Source organism: Leishmania panamensis (genome assembly GCF_000755165.1).
Source record: "Leishmania panamensis strain MHOM/PA/94/PSC-1 chromosome 15 sequence".
In the NCBI taxonomy this organism is placed as follows: domain Eukaryota; phylum Euglenozoa; class Kinetoplastea; order Trypanosomatida; family Trypanosomatidae; genus Leishmania; species Leishmania panamensis.
The window spans coordinates 443478-458537 of record NC_025860.1 but is presented as its reverse complement, the minus strand read 5'-3'; the positions used below and the strand labels follow the sequence as shown (position 1 = coordinate 458537).

Below are 15060 nucleotides of genomic sequence, written 5' to 3'. Positions count from 1 at the left end.
CTCAGAACGGCATCGAAGTTGGTCGATACTGTCGTCATTGTGCGATCACTTGTGCGGCAATTGTGCGCGCACTTCACATATTTACTGGCGGCATTCTTCAGTCCTGCCAGAGCTTCGTCTACAAACCACCAGACTACCGTAAAGGGCATGCCACCAATCGTTCAGCGAACATACAAGTTGGGAGTTGGCAGCACCACCGACGCCGACGCACCTGCTTCGTCTGCCTCTCCGTCGGTGGTGCCCAGCGCGCCAGAGGAGCATGTGATGACGCGCACATGCCACCGCTGGAGCTATGTCGATGCGTCACGCCACGAGTCGTGCATCGTCACCCTGCAGGCGCACTACTCCTTGCACGTGGATGTTAAGGCCGTGGGCAGCACGGCTGCGGCGTCATCGACGCAGCCGATGGGTGGTGACGCGGAGAGCCCCGGCAGCAATGACGGGCTCTGCGGGTTTGTGTGGGAATTCATTTGGATCCCGAGCCCGTGCCTGTTGTCTGACGTAGCTAACACGGCGACAACAGCGGCGTCATCGAACGGCAGTATCAGCAACCCAGCAGGCCTGGAAACACAGCAGCCAACGCGCGCACGCTTCTTTTTCCCTCGCACAACATCACTCGCGCGGTCCACGCTGCAGGGCACTGGTGGCGTTATCTTCTTGAGCAGCCGGCACGTCCTGGTAGCCACGGAGGCCCCGGAGGCGGCGGGCGCGGGCACAGAACCAGCAGCCGCTTTGAGAAGAGGCTCCAACAATCAACTCCGCGACGCCGCTCACTACGGCTTGATGGACAGCTTCGTATTGAGTAGCGGTGATGCGGTTGCTATTAAGCCCGTGTCACGTTCGTGTTCATGGATGCGCATTGCGGCGTCAGCAGCGCTACCCTGCCCATTCACCACACCGCAGACACCTGGTCGTGTCAGCGCTACCTCAACTCCACCGTCGAGGCCATCGACGGTGCTGCTGCTTGTCGCAGGAGTCCCGCTGCCGCTTCCACATCACACCTCTACTGCCGCTGCGGAGGTGCCGCTTATGCGCCTGGTCTACATTTTTGCCGCCCTCAGCAGCACCAGCGACACTGCCAACGTCGGTAGTGCTCATCCGCAGCATCAAGCGTGGGACGTGCTGGCATGTGTCGCGGATCTCTTTAGCAACGGCGCCTCAGTAGACAACCCGCAGCCACTGCAAACTCGAGTGCGGCACACTCTGACGATCCCGCTACTTAGGTTAAGTGGTCACAGGACTTCAGCAGAGGACAGCGCTCACCGCGGCGGTGGTGGTACCGGCTGGGGACACGCACGCTGCAGCGCAGATGGAGAGAACGGCACGCCGTCATCGTCGCGGCCGCCGCCGCCGCCGGTGTCACTTGACCCGCCTGATCTTCTTTGGGCCTTTGTTGAGGATGCAGATACCCGTGGAGTACACCTGTTCCATGATGGGCAGCTGTGCGGCAGCCTTGTAGCGCTGCTACCCTGTAGCTGCACCCCTGCTCGCGCCTCAGTAGCGCCGTCCTTATCTACTGCTACTGCCTCGTCGCGAGTCGCCAGCTCTGCGCTATCGCCACCGGTCGTCCTCTGCATGGGCTTCAAGCGCGACGCACCGTACGGTGCGCTGGGTGTGACCAGTGCCGAACTGGACTCGTATGCAAAGGCCAAGCAGCAGCAGCAGCAGCCAAGACGGATTTCGCACTCATCAGTGCAGGAGATCATCGAGCAGCTCCTGCCGCCACCAGAGCGCACTGTGTACGAGCTTACTATAGGATGCCCGACCACGTGTATTGGCCCTCCCACCATCGTCGCATCGGGGGCGACAGCTGCGGAGTCGCCAGAAACCCCGATGACGGTGCTCCCCGCATGTACAAGCCTCCTAATGCTCATCATGGACGGTATTCACACTCGCAACACCAGCAGCAGCGCTGAGCGACTAGCCGGTGCATCGCGGGCCGTCTCATCGCCTACAACCTTGGCTGCAGCAACCGCCCCTCCTCAAGGCCTTTACCTCACGGAGACGCTGCCCTGGGATGCCCTGGCGCTACTGGCGTGCCCTGAAAGTCCGAAGGAGGCAGCAGGGGACGGGAATTGGAAGGGGCGTATCCACCACGTGCCTCCCATGCGTACCCTGTGGCTGGGGTTGGACCCAGTCGTGCTGTCACCAGCACCAACGAGTGCTACGGGAATAGTTGATGGCGAATATGGCGATGAGCACGGCGTAATGCAGGACGTGGTGCAGGCGGCCCATCGTGATGTGCTTGCCTGGGACGTTGCGGATGTCGGTCGCTGGATGGAATGGCTGTCAGAGGCGGCGGGCGGTAGCGCAGATGGCATGTGCGTGAAGGATCCTTACGCGGCCCCGATGCCGAGCCACAGCACTGCTGAGGCAGAGGGCACCACCACATCTGTCTCGGTCTCCTTCATGGCGACAGTGACGGCGGTGGAATCGCGTGTGTGTGCATCTTCCTCGACGCCCACCGCCGACTCCGCTCTCCGCGGTTTCCCCTACTTCAACGATCTCACCCACGAGCTCACAATGCTGTGGTACTGCGGCAACGGCGCCGCGGGCCCTATGGACGAAGAAAAGGATCAAGCAGCGACGGAGCGGGTTGTCGCACTTCTCCGACCGTCTTTGTGGCTCCCGCGGACAGCGGCAAGCCTGCAGAAGGAGTGGGAGGCGCACGTGGCGGAGTGGGTAGCCGCGGAACACGTTCGTGGGCATCTCCAGTCGCTCACAACACCCCCAAGCGACGCCGCTGTCGCCGCCGCCACGTACCGGGCCATGCGGGTCCTATGGGCCTACGCTGTGCTGCATGAGACGGGGCCTACTTTGCCGCAGTGGCCGCGTGTTCTCATGGAGGTGGTGCGCAGCACCGCCACGGACGCCCCGGAGCATCAGACGCGCCTCCACTATTACGCACGCGCGATCCAGACCTTCACGATGGAGCACCTCGCGTTGCAGGACGGCAGCAACGCCGCCACGCTTGAGATGGAGGCATGTCACATGCGTCGGGCGGCGGGTGTCTTTCTCCGGCTGGTACTCCGCACCCTCGTGGAGTTGGACTGGTGCGCAGGAGACGTAGTAGGGTGGATGTGCTGCCAGTGGTTTGCGCGTTGGTTCCTTGGCAGCGGCGCCGTCGCTGCTGCAGCAGTCTCCACACGCCCCCCATCTCCCACCGCCACCGCCGACATCTCCGCGGTGGAGGCGCAGGCCGCTGCGGTGGAGGGCCGCGCGATGCAGGCGCTTCTGCAGCTTGGTGCAGCGGCACCTTCTCCAGCCCTGTCCCCTCCTCCGCCCCTGGACTGGCTACGCCGCGCGCTTCTCCTTTTTATCTGCAGGAACACGCAGCGGCCGCTTGAGCTCACGGTCGATGACATCCTCGAGGCCTCAGGGGTGTCGCTGGAGCCAGAGACAAGACTGGAGGCCACACAGGTCGCCGCATCAACGGGGCCTCCGTGGCCGACGCGCGATACGGCGGAGCTGCGCGAGTCGATAGAATACGCGCTGTTACGCCTGGTGAAGCCGGAGGAGTTGTATTGCGTGGTGCATCGCCTTGCACAAGCCTCTCCCGCCATATACCTACAAAACAACTCCGCCTTGACGAGTGCTGCAGGCAGTCATGGGCATCGTGGACTGCAGGGGCTCGTCGTGTGCGGTGTACTCACGGTGGCAGACCTGCACGCTCTTGTATGTGCCAGCTGGGCACCAGGGCGGCCTCACGACGCCACCCCACCCCTCGGCTTCACATTTGTGTGCTGCGTCGTGGAGGCTGCCATGGCGTTCACGTCAACGGTCTCTCCGGCCGCAACCGACACCATGGCAGTTGCGGAGGCGTACGAGCGGCTTGCCATCGCGGCACTGGATAGCTGGAAAGTACATGATGGGTATGAGGGCGGACGGCAAGTCCAGGGGGCGAGTCATGCACAGACAGATGTGGAGGAGGCGGCGGACCGGATGCCGGTCTATCCGCTGCTTAACACACCTGAACTCGATGGTCTCACGACCGCGGCGGCGACGACGGTGTCGGCCCCGTTCCCTTTCATGCTTCTCCCGCCGCTCCTCACCGTGTATCTGTGGTATCACGTGGCACACCGCCTGTGTGCTGCACTGCAGCTCTTTCCCCCAGCAGCATCACAGACCACAGGAGCGAGACAGCCGGAGAAACCACCAGAAGCTGATACCACTGACGAACAGCAACATGCGCCGTGGCTGCGGTGTGCGAAGCTGCGAGATGGGGATCAGCTGCGGGCGCTTCACCGCGGCGTGTGCGTACTACGGTGCCTCACTCAGGAAGACGCGACCGGCGCTGAGGAGCTCTTCGCCGCCATGCGCTTTGTGTACAGTAGCTCACAGCGAGATTCCAGCTACCAGTGTGCACCGCGGCAGATCGAGCACGCGGGAATGACTAACGGGGCGGGTTCAACGTCAGCAACAGCAACAGCCAGTGCCGCTAGCGGTTCGTGGGTGTCGCAATATCTGATCGCCTGGCAGCATCTTCTCTCGTTGGAAGCGCCGCCAATGTGCTCGGCAGGTGCTCTGCTTGCCTATCAGGAGCGCTGCTGCACCGCCGCTGCGTCCACGGCATCGCATGCGGGAGACATCATGCGCGCTTTGCACCTCATATACGCCAGCTCCGGCAGTGGTCGTGTACTACGTGCACAGCTCTCGCGGGCAATGGGCTTGCACCAGCAGGTAACAAATGCGCTAGCGACAGAGGAATATGCTCACTCCTACGCAGCCTTCACGTGTGTTCTACAGAGCTGGCGAATCGCGGCTCAGACGCAGAGTCACCACAGTTCAACAAAACTGAGCATAACCACGACAGCGATGTGCAACGAAGGTGCTGCCGCGACAGACGTGATTGCAGCGTGGCTAGTGCAGGTTTGGGTCAACGTTCTGCTGTGCAGTTCAGGCGCAGTCACGGACGTTGGCATGTACGAGCACCTCTTCGCCGCCCTGGCGCCCGCAACGCAGCGAGGCGAGCAGCGGAGTACCGCCGCCACCGCAGCAGCAGCAGCAGCTGATGTCACCTTTGCACTGCTCCGGCCCTGCCTTCTGTATGCCCTGCCGACCCTTGAGCAGCTCGCTGTGGAGGAAGATCTGGGGAGCAGCAGCGGCGACGGCAACCGCAGCCCAGCGCCAGCCCTGTCGTACCCGCAGTGCAGCGAACCTTTCACGTGGAAAGCGAGTGGCACGACGCCGAACGGTGAAAAGGGACCCCATCGCGGGCGTGTGCCGGTGCGGCTCTGCGCCGGCGAAGTGTGTGAGCGTGTGCGTCGGCAGCTGCGGCGCCTCGTCGCTCTGTACAATGTGCCTCCATCAGCCTCGCCTGGCATCTACTCCACGCAGCGCCGCGATGTTCGCTTCGATACCTTGGCGCGACTGATGGCGATGCAGCCGACGTTGGGGAACTTGGCAGCGGCGCAGCGGCGCATCGCGCTACGCAGCGTTAAACAGAGCGTGACGCGACGCGTCGGTGATAGCGACGACAGGCCTGGGCAGCGATCGGCACCGATGCCGTTCGTCGCTGCTGCCGCCTCCGGTCACAGTTGTAGCAGCAGCAGCAGTGGCGCCGCCGCCGCCGCCTCCTCCGGTGACGACAGCGAATCAGCTCTGGAGCTGCGCCACTTCTTTCTCTCCCCAGCCGCCGCGTACGTTACGGCCGCGGCGGCGGTCGCCATGGATCACGCCAAGAATCGTGCGAGTGCCGGACAAGATGAAAAATGCAGAGACTTCCTGTTACAGCAGTCACCGTCCGCACCGCCGCTGCAGTCCGTTGGCTGGCTAGTCGTGGCCTGCGAAGTCCTCCGCCGAGAGTTGCGCTGCTACATCCTGGCAGAGATGCGTATGAACGGCTACTTAGAGGAGTCGGTGACTGCGCATACAGAAGAGGCAGTCATCGGGGCCACTCCAGGTAGTACTGCAGCTGAGGCGCCAGCGCCGCACCTCCCCTGCCCTCTGGTACCGCACTGGCGCCTCGACATCTCCGAAGCGCAACTGAAGGCCTTCATCAACGCACTGGCAGACGCTGTGGAACCGCTTACCGGGGCGCTTGTGGAGGCGATGTCCTTCGCACTCCTCCAACCGCTTCTGCTCCTGCTCGTCCTTGACGTCCTTCACGGGCTTTTGAGCAACAATGCCCACACGCATGAGGCTGAGGGCGTGGCAGATGAAGCGACGCAACGCAACCCCGCAGCCAAGGAAGTGTCGTCCTCGGTGGTCCAGTGCGCTGATGCGTCCATCCTGCTGCTGCTGCGGCAGTGGATCCGTGGCGTCGCGGCGCCGCTCTACCAGCGCATGGAGGATGCCGGCAAAAAGGTGGCGCTGCAAGTTCTCACGGACGACTTCGCTCGTGAGCACCTGACGACTCCCCGCGCCGAAGGTGCGGCAGCGTCGCTGGGCAGCGGTGCACCAGTGTCAGCGAGCTACCATGACTCGGACTTGCACGTCAAGTGGAGTCAGTGGCGTAACGAGACGGCGGCACGCAACGTAAATGAGAAAGCGGCAGCGATGCTTGAGTGCCTCAGCATGTGCGCGGCGGCGGATCATCAGCAACTGGTGCGCACGGCTCTGCCAAGGCTGAGTGACGACGAAGCGCCACAGCAGGCAGTGTCTGCAGTGCCACAGGACTGTTTTGGCGCAAAGACCACCGGCAGCAGCGCTGTGGCCGCAGCAACGGCTATTGGATCTACCTGGTTAGGCGCCGGGTGTGCACTGCGCACCTCACTCCTCAACACCATTGGCGCGACAGTGGCTCCTCGTGCTGCTCATCAGCACCAGCAGCAACATGTTCGGACACCCTCATCCGCGGTCTCCTTACCGCGGGGAGAAGCGCAGCCAGCTACGGTCTCACCGGTCGCAGTCTCGCTGCCTTCCCACATACCCCAGTCGCAAGCAGTGCTAGGAATGCACCCTAGAGACAGCGACGGCAGCAGAGCCTCGGGCTTGGCGGTAGCTGGCACCAATGAGTTACAGCTGCTCTTCAAAGAGGAGGCCTTCAAGAGACGCCAGTGTAGCGGGCAGCTCCTGCACGAGCAGCAGCAGTTCTTCGCCTCCCCCACCTTTCAGAGCAATCTTCTCCTAGTGTACGTGGCACTGAGGATCGAAAAGCGTCGGATGGAGCTGGTGGACTTTGCGCTCGATCAGCACGACCTCATATTTGCCTTAGCCCATCGAGAGCAGAAACTGCGCTTTGATGACGCGCGCGAGGAGCTGCGCCGTGCCTGGTGTGAATGGGGGGAGCGGCAGCGGCTGGCGATGCGGCGGCTGCTGCAGGAGGAATGTGATGCTCGCATGGGGGTCCAGGCCACTGACTACGCTGCCCGGCATCTCCTCCTCGATGCGGAGCGGCAAGAGCGGCGCTTGTGGGTGCTGTACCAGGAGGGTCGTGCCGGTGTCATAGCACTCGAGGATGACGCGCGAGATGGGCTAGCGGTGGCTGCGGCTCGTGCACACCTGGTGCTTACAAAGCGTGCTGCGGAGGCTGAGGAAGTGGCGTACTGGAAAGAAGAGGAAGCAATATGGGAACGCATGCAAGAGGAAGAGCAGCAGGAGACCAACTGGCGCCCACACCGATCACTGCTCGCGGTGCAGGCAGAGAGGGAGGGGAGCCGCATGTCCTCCTCTTCGTGGGCATCGTCGTCCTCCGCTGCTGCGGCAGCAGCGCACCCAAGAGTCGCACATGGTGACAGAGCACGAGGCGTCAGTGACGATAACAGCGCAGCAGCGCTGAAGAACGTTCGGCGAGGCAGTCGCAAAGGGCTAGGTGGCAGCGCTGCTGCCGTGGTTCCCCTCCACTCCTCATGCAGCGGTGTTGGCCAGCGAGAGGCAAGCGATGCATTCACACCGACACTGGTGACAGCGGGTGTCACGGCAATCACATCAGCGACAGTTCAGCCGCAGCAAGCGCCACCCCACAGCGCTTCGCTGGTGGCCCACACGACACACTTAGAGAGCGACGAGGACGTGGGGCTGTATGGGGGCGGCGGCCTGGCACAGGCAGCAGTGCAGTCAACCATCAGCGGCGCCGGCAGTCTCCTCAGCGCCCTCTCGCAGTGGCAAACGGCACTACGCGAAACCGTCGCCCCAACCCCGCCAACACGCTGCAGGGGCAGGGCTATGGATAGGCAAGCAGCAGTGTCAGACGCAGCCACAAGCAGCACGGCTGGGCAGGCGTCAGTCACTGTCCCCATCGCCAAGGAGGTTCCGCCGCCAACACCCGTCGAGGTCGAGCCTCCTGAGTTGACGACTAAGGAAGACGCGACGCGCGCCGCTACAGTGTTGTCTCTGCCCGCTCGCAGAATCATCCCTCTACGGCGGACCTCCGTTGATGGAAAAACGTCAGCAGCGGCGGCAGCGGCGCCGAACGAGGGTCTTCAGCAAGATACTACAGTAGCGACGGGTACCGGCTCCGCTGTCGGTGGCGGCGGTACGTCAGTGGTGGGAGCGGTCGTGACAGCAAAGCCGCTTCGAAGGAAAAAAGGGTTCGCTGCCGCTGCCGTCCTCGTGAAGCCTGTCTCCTCCTCCGGCCCCACTCAGGGTGCACTCCAAGCGCCATCGTTTCCACTGCCCCTGCACCAGTCGGTAAAGCAGCCTCGTGGACAGCAGCACCAGCAACCCCCCTCGCCGGAGGCTCCGGCCATGCTGAACCCAATGCGTAACATACTGCCGGCGATTGAGGCGGCAGCCACAGAGGTCCTCTCAGAGCCCACAGGGGCGCCGTCGCCGGTGGCGCAGCGGGAGAACGCGCCATTGCAGACACAACCGCAAGACTCTCCATCGGCGCGTGCTCCACACACTGACTGGAGTGAGTTATCAACGGTCAACCACAGCAGCGGCAGGAGCAGCCACGGCGTCCCTTCTCCTTTGTGTGGACCAGAGACACCTGCGTTAACAGTCGCCGCAGCGCTGGACACGAACGAAAGGGTTGAGGTGCAGGCGGGGAGGGAAACCCAGTCCGACCCTGCTGCTCTTGGTCCGGTGTGTACTGCCCGGCGAGCTGAGGATGTGGCGAACGTGGCCGCACCTAACGCCAACGAAGAAAATGCGGAGATGAGCCCCGAAGTGCACATCCACGGCACGAAACCTGCGGTGAAGGTCGGCAAAGCAGCAGCAGCAGCAGCAGCAGCGATGGCCGATGATGCGTCGTCGCCAGCTCAATTCGCGCCGAGCTCGGATGCGGCACGCGTGCACCGCGGGTTGCACAGCCATACCCCTCTTGCAGGGCCCTTGCCTTTGCCCAGTGCATTTACTTTCCAGGGGGTGCCGCTGCCGAATGCGGAGGTGGACGACGATGACTGGGGGTGGAGTGACGATGACGCTCGCACCGCCGTCCCCACTGAGGGGACATGCCAGCTGCCCCCGCCACAGCCCCCACACAGCTACTACGGCGTCATTGCTATGGCAGCAGCAGCAGCAGCACCGCCACCGCCAGCACATCTGCCCAACCTCAGCAGAAGCAGCGCCAAGGGCACGTGGTCGCGTGACGACGACTCCTTTGGCAGCGACATTGCCGCCACAGCGCCGGACACAGCACCACATGGGGTGCCATCAACTCCTTCGGGCACCGTCGCAGCACCCACGACGAGATCCGCGGTGCTTGCAGACCTGCAAGAGGTGTACGCAGCAGAACTGGAGATGCGTGAGCAGTTGGTAGAGCTGCTGTGAGGATGTGCAGATGCGCCTACGGGGCTGAAACAGCGAAGACAGGGGGAATACACGTGAACAGAAAGGGGAAAGAGGGCGCGTCGACATAGTGGATGCATTAGGAGGTGTCTTGCGGGCAGCGAGGGTGCCCTCACGTGTGTGTGTGTGTGTGGGTGGGTGTGTGGGTGTCTTCCATATACACCTTTACTCACCACTTCCTCTGTGTCTCTTGCTTTCCTTCTCATGCTAGCTGCGGCGGAGGAGTCGGCCGACACAGAGTCACGTAGGGGTGAATAGTGCGGTGGAACGGCAGAGGCGTCTGCGTCGCGTCCTCGATAAGGGTGTCAGTGCAGAGGACCTGAAGAAAAGGCGCTCCGTCCATGCGAGGCTGACAGACGAAAACAAGCGATGCACACAAACCCTGAGGAGAGTGCCAAGCATCAGGCCGCGCGCTGTAGCGGTGGGTAGGGATCACCCGCGTGCAGTCCGATGCTGCCCTCTACGCCTTTCCACGCCACCGCCCCACACTCCCATTCAAGCATCGCCAACATGGGCGTGAAACAGGCGTCGAAGAGCACAACATGTGTGCTGTGCTCACGCTCAGCTCTTCTCGTATCATTACGCCTTCCGCTACTATCTCACCCCGCCCCCCCCCCCCATCTCACCTCGCCCCTCCTCCACCCCACCCGTGTAGTTGACGAGAAAGGAGGTGGTACTCAAGCACGTACACCATTCCACTCGACCATGGCCACGGCAGCAGACTACGTTGGCAAGAACTGCCCCTACTGCGGGGCCGTGGATAGTATCGAGACGGACGAGGCACGCGGCGAGGCGGCCTGCGTTAACTGTGCCACTGTAGTGGCAATGGGCCTCGAGGAGAGCGTGGCAACGCGCTTCGAGAAGGACGCAACGCACGCGGACGTCGACCGGGGCGGCGACGCCGACTGGGACGTGGAGAACGGCGGCGCCATTGGCCGTGCGACGGCGAAGAATGCAGGTTTAACCCGGGAAGAAGCGGCCGCATGTGCGGCGGGCCTTTTGCGGTGTCCCATGACTGCCGTGCAGGGCACCAACGCGGGCCCGTTCGGTGACACAGCCAAGTACGCGAAGACAAGGCTGCACCCCCGAATGTCGGCACAACTGGAGGTTTTCTTTCGCCTCTCTCGCCGCTACGACGAGGCCATCTTGCGCGACGCCATTGCCTTGGCGAAGCACTTCGTTGGCTTTCGCCGAGAGCGTGGCGTGCGAGTCGAGCATCAGACAGAGGTGGCAGCGGCGTCCCTGATGCTGGCGTCCGAGCGCCTGGGGCAGCCTATCCCGTTGAGCGAGATGCGCGTGTTGGACGGGACACTCAAGGATATCGAGTCCCGGCGCCTGGAGATCATTGATGCGACGAACCTGAGGGAGGAGATGGCGCAGATGGCAAAGAAGTACGTTCCGAATCTAATTCACTACTACGTGCAGCTGCTGCAGCTGCCCCTCATCAACTACGAGATGCCCTGCCTCGCGCTTTTCCACGCGATACGTCAGTGCGAAAGCAAGTCCGACCCCGGCGCGTCAGAGCTGGCGGTGTTCGTGGAAGCGGAGAAGGTGATCATGGCAGTGTTGCTGGCACGCACAGAGCCTCGGCTTCAGTGGCCAAACAAGCCACTGCCGCCCACCGACCCGAGTGCCGAGCCGTCACGGGCCACATTGTACAGCAGCTTCGCGTCCAACGCGCATCTGCAGCCGGTGCGCGTAGAGAAGCTAATGCGAGTGGCTGAGCGTGCGGTGCCACTGATCCAGCCCGAGTTCAACCGCCTGATGCAAATGCGAGAGTTCACAACGGCTGCCGTACGCGCAGTGGGTGAGGCCGTAGTGAACGCGTTCGTCAAAACGGAGGAGTACAAGTCCACCGCGCCAGTGAAGTCGGAGTCGATGCCGGCAAGCGCGCCGTCGGCACCAAACAGCGCTGGGGCTGGTCGAAAACGCAATCGCAGTTGCTCCCCTACTCCCCCTGCGCCACTGTCGCCGGCGCTGCAGGATGGATGACTTGCATGGTGTGGGGAAAGGGCGACACAGTGCTCATCCCTCTAATCCTCGTCGACAATCGTCAGGGGGAGGACTGTGGGAGTCACCGAAGCAAGCAAAGAGTAAGAAAACAGCGAGAGAGAGGCATCGAAAAACGAGCCGCGCGCGCCGTGATCGGTGCTGGGCACGTGGTAACCGCGCGAGATGCCCATTCCGGCAGGCAACGAACACCGGGCCATTTGTTTTCTTTTGAGCCTTTCCTTCCCTCACTGTCGGGGGGTTGGGGGGGCTCGTTACGGCGGATGGGGTACTTGCGCTCTCGCCTCTGCCTCAAGCCACGCGCATGCGAGAGGGCAGCGGCGAGGATTGCATTGCCATAACGGGTCGGTGACACACACGTGTGAATCATAACTACAGGCGCCTCCTCCGACAGACTGCCGGCCTACTCACTGCTTCTCCACCATCCCTTTACCTTGAGCACCTCGCCTCCGAGTCCCAAGTCGGCTTGTAGGAGAGGGAGGCGATGGTGCTGCGACGGTGACGAGAGTGTCAGCTACGACTTCTCGCCCTACTCCGACAATATGCGGTGCCTTTCGCTCAGCCTCATGTTACGGCTTGTTACGTTGCTTCAGCAGGTGTCTTGAGTGGATATCGACCCCCCCCCTCCCCCCTCCCTCTTCTTTCCCTTCGTGACTTTCCTCTCTCGATACATGGCATGGCACACTCCACACCCACACCCACCCCTCCCAACACCAACGCTTTCACCCCACAACACTGCTAGCATTCCTCTCTCACGTAGGTCACTTCCTCCCTTCCTACTCGCCTCCTCCACACACTCTTTCCTAGAGCCACCCCACTCCATCGTTATCTGCAGTCTCTCTCCATTCTCTCCACAGCCGCCAGTCAATCATGTCCTGCGGTAACGCCAAAATGAACGAGCCTGCGCCGGCCTTCGAGGAGACGGCGCTCATGCCCAACGGCGCCTTCAAGAAGATCAGCCTCGCCTCCTACAAGGGCAAGTGGGTCGTGCTCTTCTTCTACCCGCTTGACTTCACCTTCGTGTGCCCGACAGAGATCATCCAGTTCTCCGACAGCATAAAGCGCTTCAGCGAGCTTGACTGCGAGGTCATCGCGTGCTCTGTGGACAGCGAGTACGCGCACCTGCAGTGGACGCTGCAGGAACGCAAGAAGGGCGGCCTCGGCCCCATGGAGATCCCGATGCTGGCCGACAAGACCAAGTGCATCTGTCGTGCCTACGGCGTGCTGGATGAGAAGAAGGGCGTTGCCTACCGCGGCCTCTTTATCATCGACCCCAAGGGGATCCTGCGCCAGATCACCATCAACGACATGCCGGTGGGCCGCAACGTGGAGGAGGTGCTGCGCCTGCTGGAGGCTTTTCAGTTCGTGGAGAAGCACGGCGAGGTGTGCCCCGCCAACTGGAAGAAGGGCGATGCCACAATGAAACCGGAGCGACAGGCGTCCATTGAGGGCTACTTCAGCAAGCAGTAAACTCATGGGTAGGACGAGAGTCTGGTGTCGCCCTAGTCGCTTATTGCCGAGTGGATACGAGAGAAGGGAAAAGAGGAAAGGAAACGAGCAGAGGCAGTGATGAGTGGTGCTCTCGCACATAGCTCCCCGGCACGCACGCCTCTCCACCACTCCTCTCATCTTCTTCCATGCCTCAGTCGTCTCGTCACTCCCTGCCGGCACACACAGAGGGAGAAGGAGACAGAGGCGCCACCTGCGCGCCTCTGTCTCCCTTGGCAGCGGTTCGTTTCACTTCAATCGTTCGCTCGGTTTTTCGTGGAATTGACATACGAGCGGGGAAAACAGAAGTGCAACAAGCCGCTACGAGGCAGCCAAGGAGGGAAAAGGCGGCGGAAGGAACGAAGCGGATGACAGCCACGAAGCCAAACACAGAGGGGGAAGCGAGAAAAACAAGATGCAAGGCAGGCGAAGCGCATCGCGCACCTTTTCTCTTCTCCCTTCACCTCTCTCTCTCCCCAGGGCTCTTACGAGTATTCTTTGAAGCTCCGGCTCGCCTTTCTCTCTCCTCTCTCTCTCTCTCCGTGGGTATGTGTGTGCGCGTGTGGGTCTGCTGGCTCTTCGCGTTTCCTTTCCCTTCTTCCTCTTGTTTATAGTTGACGATTCCGGATGAGGATGGTGATGCTGTCGCTGGTGCTGCCGATGATGTGTGCAGCTCTTTCCACCCCACCGCACCTCGCTGCGTCAGTGCATGTCTGCCTCCTGTGCGTGTGCCTTCTCTTCCACCCCACCCCTCCCATCCTACAGACGGCGACACAAGCAGAAGTGGTGCTGCGCCATGCACGAGGACGTGGCCCACACACACACACACCTCTTACCCCTAACGGCCTCCTCCAGCGACTCTTCGGCGCTGTCGACTTCAGCATCGGCATCAGCGGTTATTATATTTCGCCTTCCTACTTTTGTTTCATCGTTTCATCTCTCCCCCCCCCACTTCCCCCCCCTTCTCTCCCACACTGTGGGGCGCACCCCGCCCTCCCTCCCCCCTTTTCCCCAGCGAGCCCCGGGGGAGGGGAGAGGAGGGGGGAGGGCCTATTTTATGTCCTACCCTAACGTTTTCTTCAATCGCTGTTGTTTGTTTTGTCTCCCTCGCGCTCTCTCCTGTTTCACGCGTTGGTGTCTGTCAGGAAGAATTTGTGCATCGCGGCCTTGCCAGGTGGGTCTTGCGCCTGACTCTCGGTTGCATACTGAAGCCCACGAGTACATGAGATAACCACACCAACACCGCAACACAAAGAGAGAGAGAGGTGAGGGTGAGAAGGGAGTTCGAACGAGGCACCAATCCTCCGGCTGAAGGAGTGGGACTAGTTTCTCCTGCTCTACAGAAGAGGGCGCACGCGTCGGTGTGAACTAGCCCGTGTGCACAGCTCTGACTCCCTCTCCTCTCACCCCCCAACTCACCCTGGTAAGTACTGATAAAGTGATGCATCGACCTCCTCTCTCTCTCTCTCGCTTCAAGGCGGCCTCGCTATAACTCTGTCTCCTCCACTCTCCACCCCACCTCTCCCGACGCGTGTGCATGCCACGGCAGCGTTACACTCTTGTGCAGTCGAGAATCGGCCATGGTGACGGGGCGGTGGGGGAGCACGCGGTGCGGGTGAGAGCGTGAGAGCACCAGGCACGCGTAGAGCGATGGCGAAAGGCAAAGCTGTGCACATGTCATGCGCCGGTCGCACACACACACACACACACACACACACACACACGCAGTCCACATACGCAGTCCGCATACATCACCCCGCCTACGTGTGAATGCCCCACCACCTGCCTTCTCCTTTTCCCACCCTACCCGCTCTCCACGCACATCCCATGAGCCCATTCCACCTCCGCGACCAACGCCACAAAACTGCCGCTACCGCGCACGCGAATACG

The 15060-nt window shown here is 62.0% G+C and overlaps 3 protein-coding genes across 3 annotated transcripts; all 3 read left to right on the top strand.

Moving 5' to 3' along the window:
- Positions 1 to 147: 147 nt before the first annotated feature.
- On the top strand, positions 148 to 9654 carry LPMP_151090 (hypothetical protein; the record flags this gene model as incomplete). Its single annotated transcript, XM_010699182.1, has 1 exon — positions 148 to 9654. The coding sequence occupies one exon, from the start codon at positions 148 to 150 to the stop codon at positions 9652 to 9654; it is 9507 nt and encodes a 3168-aa protein (XP_010697484.1).
- A 723-nt stretch (positions 9655 to 10377) lies between these two features.
- On the top strand, positions 10378 to 11664 carry LPMP_151080 (hypothetical protein; the record flags this gene model as incomplete). The annotated part of the gene is made up of 1 exon (XM_010699181.1): positions 10378 to 11664. One exon carries the CDS (start codon positions 10378 to 10380, stop codon positions 11662 to 11664), a length of 1287 nt encoding a protein of 428 aa, XP_010697483.1.
- Positions 11665 to 12552: 888 nt separating this feature from the next.
- LPMP_151070 (tryparedoxin peroxidase) lies at positions 12553 to 13152 on the top strand (the record flags this gene model as incomplete). The annotated part of the gene is made up of 1 exon (XM_010699180.1): positions 12553 to 13152. The coding sequence occupies one exon, from the start codon at positions 12553 to 12555 to the stop codon at positions 13150 to 13152; it is 600 nt and encodes a 199-aa protein (XP_010697482.1).
- Positions 13153 to 15060: the final 1908 nt, after the last annotated feature.